This window comes from Rhinolophus ferrumequinum, chromosome 12 (assembly GCF_004115265.2).
Source record: "Rhinolophus ferrumequinum isolate MPI-CBG mRhiFer1 chromosome 12, mRhiFer1_v1.p, whole genome shotgun sequence".
Taxonomy (NCBI): Eukaryota; Metazoa; Chordata; class Mammalia; order Chiroptera; family Rhinolophidae; genus Rhinolophus; species Rhinolophus ferrumequinum.
The window spans coordinates 53,413,516-53,425,996 of NC_046295.1; the positions used below are offsets into that span (position 1 = coordinate 53,413,516).

Consider the following 12,481-nt stretch of genomic DNA (forward strand, 5'->3'; position numbering starts at 1 on the left):
GCTCTTGATCTAGGCTTAGAATTGTCAGTTCCTTATCTACCCCTCCTTGTACCTCAAGTTTTCCTTTATTGAAGACTACTCTTCCCAAAAAACACCCCAGTTCCTGTTAATCCTTTTATGCAGAGTTCTATGTATTTATCTTCAACAGCAGTGAAGGGCCTTGTATCTGTCATGCCCTCCATGCCCTGCCTGGGAGATTGTAAATGGGGTTGATCCTGGGCTCTGTTGCATGTAAGATAGATTTGATTCAGGTCTCCAGCTCCCCTCAGTGACTCCTGGCTGGATATATGCCTGGTTCTGCAGAGAGGAAGGCTTTGACCTTGATAAAGTTTTGACCTACTGTGCAGAAGCTGGGAATCAGGCAAATATCAGGGCACCAGTAGGCTCCATTTTCCAGGCACTGTATGGGCCAGGGCTTTTTAGTGCATAAGTTAATCAGAGTCCTTAGACTCCCAGGTTCAGTAGGCAGTACACTGTAACACTTACTATGTGTGACCTGCACATACTATGGTCATTTCTTCCCCTCGCTGATCTCAGTGTAAACTGGGGGATAACAGTACATAATCATACCCAACCTCATTGACTAGTCAGCCCCACTCATCCCCTGGCACACAGTCACGGTCGCTGACAACTACAAATTGACTCTGTTACACTAGGTGCCCAGATGCTAATTGCACCATACAGCCCCGGCCCTCTGCATTCTCAGTTGTGTACACAGACAGTTAGTCGCTCCCGACCGCCCTCGGTCGGTGTCCCGGCTTTCGCGGTCCCCGGCGGATAGTGGCCAAAGGGAGGCGCGGGTTTCCCAGCCGGCGGGGTTAGGCCGCCGCGCGCCGGAAGTGGCGGCTGGAGCGGGAGGGCCGAGGTGGCTGCCAGCGGGGCAGCGGCCGGGAGAGGGGGGGCGGGGGCGTTAGTCATGTTTCCCTTCGGGCCCGGTAGCCCCGGAGGGGACCGGGAGGCCTGGACTGAGGAGCCGGCACCCCACGGGGGACAGGTGTCAACTGCCGGGCCGCTCCCTTCCCCGCCCGCGCCGCCACTGCCCGGGGCTGACGCAGCCATTCCCCCGTCGCCCTCCCGGAGCCCTCGTCGCTCCCGCGGCCCCTCGCCGCCCCAGGCCTCGCATGCTGGGGAGATCAGGTTAGCCGGAGCACTGGAGTCCTCAGCTGCTTCCGCCCCAGGAGAGCCATTACCGCCCTCCCCGACGCGCCGGCGACCCGGGCCAGACTGCAGGGTCGGGAGCCGGGGTCGGCGCGGCCTCGGCGCCAGCCTGGGCGGCCCTGGCGCCCGGCTCTTCGGGTGGCTGAGAGAACGCAGCCTGGGCCGCGGGCTGTTTGTGGACCCGGCCCGGGACAATTTCCGCACCATGACTAACCTCTATGGTTCCATCCACCCTGCCGACTCGGTGTACCTCAGCACCCGCACCCACGGTGCCGTCTTCAACCTCGAGTACTCGCCCGACGGGTAAGCGCGGCCCCTCGGAGGGCGGGTACCCGGCTCCGCCGGGCTCGGCTGCCCGTGGGCCGCTGCCCAGGGCTCGCTTGCTCGGCCCGGGCCGGGGTGCGCGAGTCTGTTTGGCGTCGCTGGCCTCATGCCTCTGGCGCTTTCTGAAATGCTCTATCTCTGTGGGAGGCCCCATCCGGCTTTTTGAGGTCGGCCGCCGGTGGCCTCATTTGCTCACCTGGACGCCCAGGCTCTGTGAAGGGGAAATTTCTAAAGTCACTAGCAGGTCTGTCAGAACCAGTCCAAAACGGGGTTTTTTTTTTGGCACAGTAATAGATGCTCAGTAAATACACTGGATAAATGCTCATTTTTTCCCTGTCACCTTGGCATGAGTTTTTCTCACCTAAGCATGTGTCAAAGGTAGGGAGCCTGCAGATGCCTTGTACCCTGTGCTTGACTTGCCCTGAGGGGACAAGTGTGCGTTCCATTGCTCCAGTAAGATGCTAAAGACACTGCAGAGAGGTGTGTCATGATGTGGGGCATTTGTGAAGTTTCCAGGCTAGACTACATGCTTCTGTTAAGAGGAACCAGCCTTTTTCCTGGCTGATTAAATAGCTCGTGTTTGGCCTCAGTTTACTTTGTGCCAATTTTCAAAATAATGTATCTTCTTAAAACTTTGTTTTGTGAGTATGCGAACAAGTTTAACAGCAGTCAAAGAAAAGAATTTACACACAGTTCCACCATGAGACGACTTAGTTCATGTAACTCGTACCTTATCAAGGCTTCTGGATTCTTGTCATTTGCTTAGTTGTTCATTCATTCATTCCCTCATTCAGCAAATAATTGTTGAGCATTTGTATGTACCAGAGATGGAGGTTACGGTGGTGAGCAAAACCAGCTAATGGCACTGCTTTCATTGAGCTTGGGACCAATTGGTTCAACTAAATATTAATAACCATGCTAAATAATTAATAATGTATATTTACAAATTGAGATAAAGGCTTGAAGGAACCTGTTGTAGAATAGGGTGTTTGAGGTTTCCCTTAGGAAGTGACACTTAAGGAAGATCAGACAAATGAGAAGATGAGTTAGTCAAGATAGCTAGCATTGGGGAATATTTCATATGTAGGAACTGGTATATCAAAGGCATGTGTCTGGAGGGGCAGTGTATCATGTCAGAGAAGCTGAAAGATGATAGATTAACAACGCAAAGAATTTTGCTAAAGAAAGACTTAACATACAGTCAGAAAGGAGCAAAGCAACTGAGTCTGGAATCAGCCAGGTACACCCTATTCCATTTCACTGATGCAAATGCTTCTTCCTAATTACACTTGGTACTGGGATCTCTGGAGTTTCTCATTATAGCAGTTGTATGGAACTTGTAGCAATAAATTTGCACCTGAATATAGAGGAGGAAATTGGTAAAAAGAAAAACTTTTGCTGAAGTTTATTCATGGAATCTTCTCTCCCTTCTATTTCCTCAAACCAAGCCCTATTCTTAAAGCTCCTCCCAAAATACCAAGAATCTCTTCCTCATGAACATTCAGTTCCTCTCTTCTCCATATCGCAGCTCCTCTCCTCCCTCTTCCTATCTATTCTGTCAGACCTTCAGAAGTCGCTGTTTCTACTCTTGGAGGTGGGATTTTAGGTAGAGGGTGAGAGGGATAGAATGAGTTATAAAGGAGGAATTCTATTTCCAGTGATATTAGAATGAGGGATATATTATTGATAGTTCTTGTCTGAATCTGGACTGTATTTTCTCATAGAAACATTTTTGTAAAAAGTGGTTAGGCACTCTGATATTTAAAACAATTCAATAATTTTTAATTACCCAGCTAATATATACTCATTGTAGAAAACCTAGGCAATAAATGAATGAAAAGAAGCTAAACAAAACTTATGATCCCGAAGATTAATTGGATATCCCAGAAAATTTTTTCTTTGTATATGTTGATTTTAATACAAACATGGAATCATGCTATTTTGTAGCCTGCTTTTTTATACAATATATTATGAATTACCTATGTTAATATATTTCTGCAACATTTAAAATTTTTCACTAGCTTAAATAAAACCTCTGTAAACAAATATTTTAGATTTATGTCCTTATGATAAATCCCTGAAATGAATTCAGGTTATGAAGATTTTGGATACCTATTAAATTGTCCTCTCTGAAGACTATAACAATTCTCATTCCTACCAGAGACATAAATGAAAATGCTTGTCTCCTATACCCTTGCCAACATAGAACATTGCCATTCTTTTTCATTTATGTCAAGGTGATAGGTGAAAATAGTTCAGTGGCTTAAGTTTTTAGTATCTTGCTACATCTACTAATATACTCCAAATTTTTATAGCACTTAAAGTAATTTTTTAGAAAAAGTGGCATCTGTGTTAAATGAGATAATTTCTCATATCCTTCAGTTATATATCAGTTAAATCAACTTACTGGGTGACATAACCATTGTCTGGGTGACATAACCATTGTCACAAGGACTTCTCAGTACAGAGAAGGAGAAGTGACACTGAAGGTAAGAATTAAAATTATGAATTTAATAGAGACCAGACTAGAAAGAATTTGCCACTAAATAAGAAATGAAACAATACGTGAATTATAAGATAATTTCTAAAGAATTCCAAAAATGTTTTAAGCAGTAGCAATGTTGTCAAAATAAGTGTATCACTTCCTAATATGACATTTTGAAAAAGGAACTTTGATAATGTTAACAGATAGATAATAATATGTGGGACTTTCTCAACCATTTCCTTTATGAGAACACATTAGGCCCTGCTGAAGAGAGAATTAGTGTGTTGAAGAATGGAAGTGAAGAAATTATCCAGAATGCAGACGAGAGAGAGACTGAATATACAAAGGTTTAGTGACATGAAGCATAGAGAGAAAAACCATACCATATATTTGGTTACTTTCTGAAGAAAATGAGATAAGTAATAGGGCAAAAAGCCTACTTGAAGAGATAAAAGCTGAGAACTTTCCAGAATTGAAAAAAAAGCACTAAGCCATGACTTAATAAGCCCAACACTCCTCAAATAGGAGTCCTCTTTAGACATATAATGAAACTGAAGGAAAACAAATACAAAATCTTAAAAGCTAAAGAAAAGAGACCTTCAAAGAAGTAACTATAAGTATGATAGCCAATTAGTCATCAATAATAGTGTAAATCAGAAGACAATGGTGATTATTATTAGTATGCTGGGGGGGAAAACTGCCAATGTAGCTTTCTATACCCAGCAAAGATGGGTTCTTTGTTCTCTTCAAGAACAAAGATGAAATAAATACCTATTCACACAATCAAAGCTGAGTGAAAGAGTTTGCCACCAGACTTTCAATAATGGAATTCTAAGTTTAGAGAGAAGAAAATATTTTCAAATGGAAGGTTTGAGATGATAGAAGGAATGAAAAACAAAGAAAATGGAAAATGTGTATGTAAAATTAACAGCAATGGAACTAAAATAGAAGACAACAATTGTATATAAATTATGAAGGGATGTTCTAAATTCCTTATGTTTTTTTGAGGGGGAATTATATATTAGCTGTAGGCTTTAATAAATTTGGTATGCATATTAAAATTTGCAAGGTAACTACCAAAAGACAAGAAAGAACATATTTCTAGACTAGTAGAGGAAAAATATGGAATAAAAAAATTTCCAAAAGAAAACAAGAAAGGGAAAGAAAAAAATAGAAAAGATATAAATAAAAAGAACAAAGAATGGCTGAAAGTAAATCTATATATTGCTAATTATAATAAATATAGAAGTACTAAATGTTCAAAAGAATAGAGAAAGATTATTCAAATGCATTTTAAATAAAATAAGGCTGGTGAGCAATATTAATGTCATACAAAATAGGCTTTAAGGCCAAAAATTACTAGACATGTTAATATAACGTCATTTCATAATAAAAGCTCAAATCATTTGTAAGATAGAATAGTTATAAACTTGAATGAGTCTTTTATATTTAAAAATATATGTGTGTGTATATGTGTGTGTGTGTGTGTGTGTGTGTGTGTGTATATACATATATAAAATTGACAACTTCAAGGAGAAAACAGACAAATTTATTATAGGAGAAGATCTTCATACACATCATAGTGGACCTCAATCACATATCAACATAAGAAGTATACACAAGGTATAAACAACACTTAAAATCTTGCTCTAAAGGGCATATGTAGAATACTGTGTTCGGGCTTAATATTTAGCTAGTACACATTGAGTCATCTGTATCAGTTGTTAAAATATTGATATATGTCCATAGTAGTTAAATAGGTATTGCTCCAAGCCCATTGAATTCCCTCCTAATGCATCAGCACCTTCCACGGGACCTCCCAGTATAACCCTTTATATAGCAACTAAAGAGTTCAGAACTGGCACAGCAAGCTGCGAACAAACATCTCACTGGAGAACTATAGCATCCATTCTAATTGCTCCTGACCCATGCTGGGTACCCTCCCTTCCACCACCACGACCACCACACACGCACGCACGCACGCACACACACACACACACACAATCCATAGGCAAATGCTCAGTGACCATTTGGCTTCTCTTAGTGTGGGGCTGCCTACCTTTCTCAGGCACTCTCCCACTTTCAAATGGTCATTTGTGGGAACCGCAGCCTCTGGGGAGATCCAGAGAAATGAAGAGAACAGTCAGTGAGAGGAATAACACTATTGCGGACACTATCCAACATATTAACCCTTGGCATAGTATGCATGAGTAGAATTCTATCCCAATAGAAGGATAGAATCCACAGCAGATGAATGAGGCCTAAGAGGATGGTTTACAGTTGAGTGACTCCTGGGATGTAGATCCCTAATTTTTTCATTCCTATTGAATTTCACCTTTATTTAGTGGGACAATTTTGCCAAAACCAACTGAATACCTGCCCCCTATGGACATTAATAACACTCATTTTATTAATGAAAATGACTGCCCACATAAATCCTCTCTGTACCAGACACATTTACTTGAGAGAAATGTGAAGCAGAAAGGTCATCAATATACAAAGGATTTGTATCCTCGCTGATGCTCATAACTGCCATATTTTCTCTCATCTGGGCTGAGGGATTAGGTTTGATATAATTAAATATGATATATCAATAAATTACTTTTGTGACTTAGTTATTAATATAATTGAATACATATTGAATATATAAAATTAACGAGCATTATAAGGGCTAAAAAATTCAGCAAAAGTTAAAAATTGAGGATTCAGCCCTATGAGCAATTGTTCATATTAAGAGTGATATTTTTTTTCCTTATCAACTACAGGTTATTTAATTACTACCTATTAAATGTGGAAATTCTTGGATGGGCTTTGTGCGATTTCCTATGTCCATGGTTCAGACAGGGGCATCTGGATCAAACAAGATTATGGCTACAATTTCCAAAAATTAATAAATGAATATTACTAGAATAATTTGCTGAACAATTTGAGTTATAACTAATATCACTTGCCAAGCATTTTTATAATCTATAGGTTAGTTTATTAAGAAAATGTTTTTTATTGTATCCATGTTAATTTATATTATTATTGCATTTTTAACATTTTTTAATGCCACACAGCTACCTCATGCTTATTTTTTTCAAACACACAAGGAAGATTTACAAAATTTTCACATACAAGTCCACATATTTAAAAAGATTATCATAGAGTACAATTTCTCAGTACAATATGATCACAGAAATTAATAGCAAAGATAACTAAAATAAACCTCATGTGTTTTCAAGAAGCATTTGTAAATAACTCTTGGGCCAAAGAAGAAACGAAAATGGAAATTAGAACTATTTAGAACTGAATGATAATGGAAGTACCACATGTCTCAAAACTTGTGGAATATATATAAGTAAAGTAGTACCTCAGGAAAATTATAGTCTTTAATAAACTGGAAAGGAAGACAAGGAAAATCAATGAGCTAAATATCCATCTCAAGAAAAAGAACGGTGAAGATAGCTGCAAATAATAGCAAAGTAAATCTGAAGAAAGGAGAAGGAAGGAAATTCAGTAACAGAGTAGAATTAGTGAAATTTTAAAACTCTAGAAATACCCAACAGAGAGCCAAATTTGTTTTTGAAAAGGCAAATAAAATTGAAAAACACTCATTGATCAAGAGAATGCCCAAATAAACAATATTGAGAATCACAAGGGGGATACAACTTCAGATGCAAAAGGTAGAGATTGTAGCTTTCCAAAAGTAGCAAAGTAGGTGGTTTAGACCAACCCTCAGAATAATTAGAAAAACTAGAGAAAATACAAAATATTTAATATAAGATATAAACTGCTTATTTAGAAGGGATTGGAGAATTAAGGCAATGAGGAAATTGCAAGGCCAAGATCTGCAAAAGGAAGGAAGCCAAAGATGTGAGCTCACTCTTTTAACCAAATGAATCTAGCAATATGGTAGAAATGAAAGATTGATTTGACATTGGAAAATAAATTAATGTAATCACTACATTAACATCTTAAAGGGAAAATATAAGGTAATTTCAATAAGTGGTAGAAAGTGTTTTTATACAATTCAACATATATTAATGAGAAAAGAAACTTAGCAAATTTGTAGTAGAAGAGAACTTCCTTAATTCAATAACAGAATCTACCAAAATTAAAATTAAAAAGCCTCCAGCAAACATTGTACTTAATGATGAAATAGTGAATGTATTCTTGAAGATCAGGAACAAGACAAGAGTACCTGCTAAATTAACATTTCTGTTCAACATTGCATTGAAAGTCCTAGCCAGTGCGGCAAGGAAAAAAAAGTATTAAAAAAGAAAAAAGCAATTTTCTGTAGATGTGATTATCGGCAAAGAAAACCTATAAAGTATTAAAATAGCAATAATGATGGACAAATATTTTAAAAATCAGTTGCATTTCTACACCAGCAACAAAGAGCAATATTTTAAAAAGACATTTACAAAAGCGTCAAAAAAAGATCTCAAAAAAAGATACTCAGGAATAAATGTAACGAGATAGGCATGACTCAGATGGAGAATCTCCATGGTAAATGGAGACATACCATGTTCATGAATTGGAAGACTCCATATTGTAAAGATGTCAGTTCTATGCACACTTTCTGTAGATTTATAACAATCTCAATTAAAATCCACATCTGGATTTGTGTGTGTGTGTGTGTGTGTGTGTGTGTGTTTGTGTACATAATTTGATAAGTTGATCCTAAATGTGTAAGGATGTTCAAAGGTCCAAGAATTGCTAAGATACTCTTGCTAAGAAAACCTTGATTATGTGGGAAGGTATGTATATTACTGATGGAATGATACAATATTGTATGATATAAATTCTACCAAACTAATTTGTAAAGTTAGGGCATCTCAATAAAAATACCAATAAGATGTTTTAGTAGGACCTGACACTCTATATCTAAAGTTCACTTGGAAGAGAGAACATGATACTAGCATCCAAAAAAATGTTTATAAAGCAATGAGGGTATCTTGCCTTGCCACATATTAAATATACTATAAACCTTTTGGAAATTAAAATAGTGTGGTGGTGTTGCATAGAATAGATTATATAGAGTACAAAAACAAAAATTACATATGATAAAGATTGGTATTTCAAACCAATGAGAAAAGTGTAAGCTTTGATATTGGGACAAATGATGCACATTTTAAAAGTACAAAGCATGCCATATACAAAAATAGGTTATAATTGGATAAAAACAAAACAATAACTGTTTTATAGATCTCCTATTTACAATGTTTAAGGTTAAGACTTCCAGATTCACTGATTCATTTACTTTTATGCACAGAAAGGAGAAAAGTTCATTCCATGACTCTTTTAACTAACAAAAAGAAATGGCTATTTATACATCTTCTAAAATTATAGATATTAATTGGAATATTTTTTACTCATGATGATCAAGTAGCACAAAAGTCCTTCAGATTTATTAAACTTGTGAAGTCTAGATATCTCAAAAAAGGATTTATGCAGACACCCTTTAAAGGACAACTTCACGATTACTAAATATGGAAAAGATTTCAATTTAGCAGATATTTTATCCCTCTCCCACTTTATCTAAAAAGTTTATTCTGAATAGAAACGTTTGGCTATTTAAAATTCTATTTTATGTACTTTCATCTTAAGTGTACAAAATTCCATTTGTTATTGGAACTATAAATTGGGAGTTTCAGAGTCAGAATTTCATTTACTAGATCTGAATCTGAAAGAGCAATGGCCACAGAAAATAAGACTTAATCAAAGTCAATAAAAGATAATAGATTTTCAGAAATCAAAATGGGGCTTTTAAAATGTTTATGAATATATATCTTTGTAATAGGGAAGGGTTAAAACAAGAGACAATACTAAAAAAAAAAACATGAAGGAAAAAATTGTTTGACTATATCTAACTGATATATGCCGACCTTTTTCAGTTTATCTTAATAGATACTGATAAATACATAATTTTGTTGCATATGATTTTTTTTCCCTAAGCTACCTCATCTATACATGTTTCTCTGCAACACCTTTTCTCATTTAAAAGTACGTTTGGGAATTCTTTCATATTATATCAGTATAAAGCTATCTCTTTCTTTTTAAATGTTGCAGCATATTGCAGTGTTATGTGCCATGGCTTGTACAATCGTTCCTTCTTTCATGTACATTTAGGTTTCTTTCAATTTCTCCTTACAATGAAGCATATATATATTTATATATCCTTCTTTGTACATATGAATGATTGTCTCTAGATTCATTTCCCAGAAAAAATTGCTGAGTCTAAAGGTATGCACATTTAAAATTTTGATAGATACTGGTACTCTCCAAACATAAGCTGTGCCAGTTTATACTCCACCATAATATATGAGAGTACCATTTTCTAATATTGCCAATGGTAGGTAATGGCAGCATTTTAAATATTTGTTACTAACATGGGCAAAAGAAATTATTCACTTATAGCTTGTGTAATTATAAATAGATGAATATCAACAACCAGAGAATGCTAGAAAACTAAACAAGAGAAATGTGTCATTTGCTTTCAGGTCAGTGCTGACAGTTGCTTGCGAACAGACTGAAGTTCTGCTTTTTGACCCTATATCATCAAAGCACATAAAAACACTTTCTGAAGCTCATGAAGACTGTGTAAATAATATCAGGTTAGTATTACAGTGAAAAGTGAACTTTATTAGTGTGACCCAAAATAATTCTGTTTTAGAAGTTCATGAAAATTTGCAATGCCTTGTCCAACAGTGCTAGATGAACACATTTGTGATTTATGACTCTTATCCCTTGTGAAACTTATCCCTTTCATTATAAAACTTACCGTTAACTATTTTGGATTGGAATCTTTCTGAAATGCATTTTTCACTTTCATATGATTTTCTTTTTATATATTAGGGTCATTATGAACCTCAGCCAGTATTAATGATAGTCCTGTAATGCCTTTGGACTAATGATCCGTGTGGAATTATGGCAGTCCCATTATTTAGCCTGTCTCACCACCTCCCCCCACCCACCGAAATCCAAACTACTGAGGGGAAAAAGCACATAAACACAGAGAACGTCTTTATAGCGTGTTGGAAGCTTTTAAAATTCTCAATAATGTGGGAAGTAGATAACAGTTGAACAGCTTGGTGGATTAATATGCAGTCATTAAAATGATGGTCACAGAGACTACTTCTCAACATGGACAAATGCTTCGAATAATAGAGGTTAAAACTCATGATAAAAATTGTACCAATATGACATGATGTAGAAGGAAAAAGATTAGAAGGAAATATTTTTAAATGCTACTAGTGGATGAATTGGAATAGATGGATTATGAGTAATTTTCTATTTTCTAAATTTTATGTAAAGAGATTATATTGCTTTTATAATGATTACTTTTAATGTTCAAAAAAAGGAAATGTGGAAATTACTTCTAGTCAAGGTGACATACTGAGTTTTAATGTAACCCATATGTTTCAAATACATGGAACAAAAGACTAAATAGCACAAAAGATATAGCCAAGCTCTGAAACAACAATAAACATCTTTGTGGGCCTGAAATGGAACACAGACCCAAAGCTGTTAGGAAGGTTGAAATCACGAGCCCACTAGGTTTCAGTATGGCACTGACATGTAGTTGTTTGGCTCCTGTCAGGAATAAAAAATGCTGAAGTGCTTCATGTGAGGCAAAAACCAGAGCCAGACTACTACGTGAAGCCAGGGGTTTGGGTGGAATGTCCGTCCCATTTGTGAAAGTATGAAAAATAGAAAAAGGTATTCACTACCTGGGGCTATAGGTTTTAGCCGATAAAGACACAATTCCTCATGACCAGCAACTGATGAAGCCATTGCTGAGTCAGTGATTGAATGTATATATGTGATAGTTCCAATATTATCATAAAACTGGAGGACTTAATGTCCTTATAAGGTCTAGTTGTGGATTAGGGGTCCAGAAATCCAAGTGGGGACAAGTATAAAAGCATTAAATAAGAAGAGAAAGTGAAAAAACAAAAACCTTTCCTACTCAGAATGAGCCTATAACCGAAATTCCAAAACTCATGAAGACATCTAATATTAATGTCATAACAAAATCAACTAGAACAGACATTTTCTCTGGATGAAATTAATTTTATGGAGTAGTCCAACAAAGACTTTATTTTTAAAAATAAATTATTTTATTTATTTTTTTTTGACTAGGTAATACATGCACGTGGTACAAAATTCAAAGGTACAAAAGGGTAAACAGTGAAAAGTAAGTCTATCTCCCACCTCTGTCCCCTAGCCACTCAGTTCCCCTCCCCAGAGGCAACCACTATTACAAAGTTCTTGCTATTCTTTCTTAGATAGTTTGTGCATGTACAAGCATATACACACATATACATACCCTTTTATATAAATGGTAGCATTCTACACATACTATTATATACCTTGACTTGTTCACTTAATAATATATTTAGAAATCATTCCATATTAGTATCCATGGGATGATCTTATTCTTTTTAACGGCTGCATAGTATTCCATTGATTAGAAAATCTGTAAAGCATTTTTAGGATGCTGAAAGAAATAAGTTAAGGGGTACTTTT

At 36.9% G+C, this 12,481-nt stretch overlaps 1 protein-coding gene across 1 annotated transcript in view; it reads left to right on the top strand.

The window, feature by feature from the left end:
• The first annotated feature begins 832 nt into the window (after positions 1-832).
• Positions 833-12,481, top strand: part of DCAF10 (DDB1 and CUL4 associated factor 10) — a 32,484-nt gene continuing 20,835 nt past the window's right edge. Inside the window, exons 1-2 of the mRNA XM_033122246.1 lie at positions 833-1,461; positions 10,453-10,566. Coding sequence (XP_032978137.1) covers positions 917-1,461; positions 10,453-10,566 — 659 coding nt within the window. The 5' untranslated portion in view covers positions 833-916. The remainder of the gene's footprint in view (positions 1,462-10,452; positions 10,567-12,481) is intronic.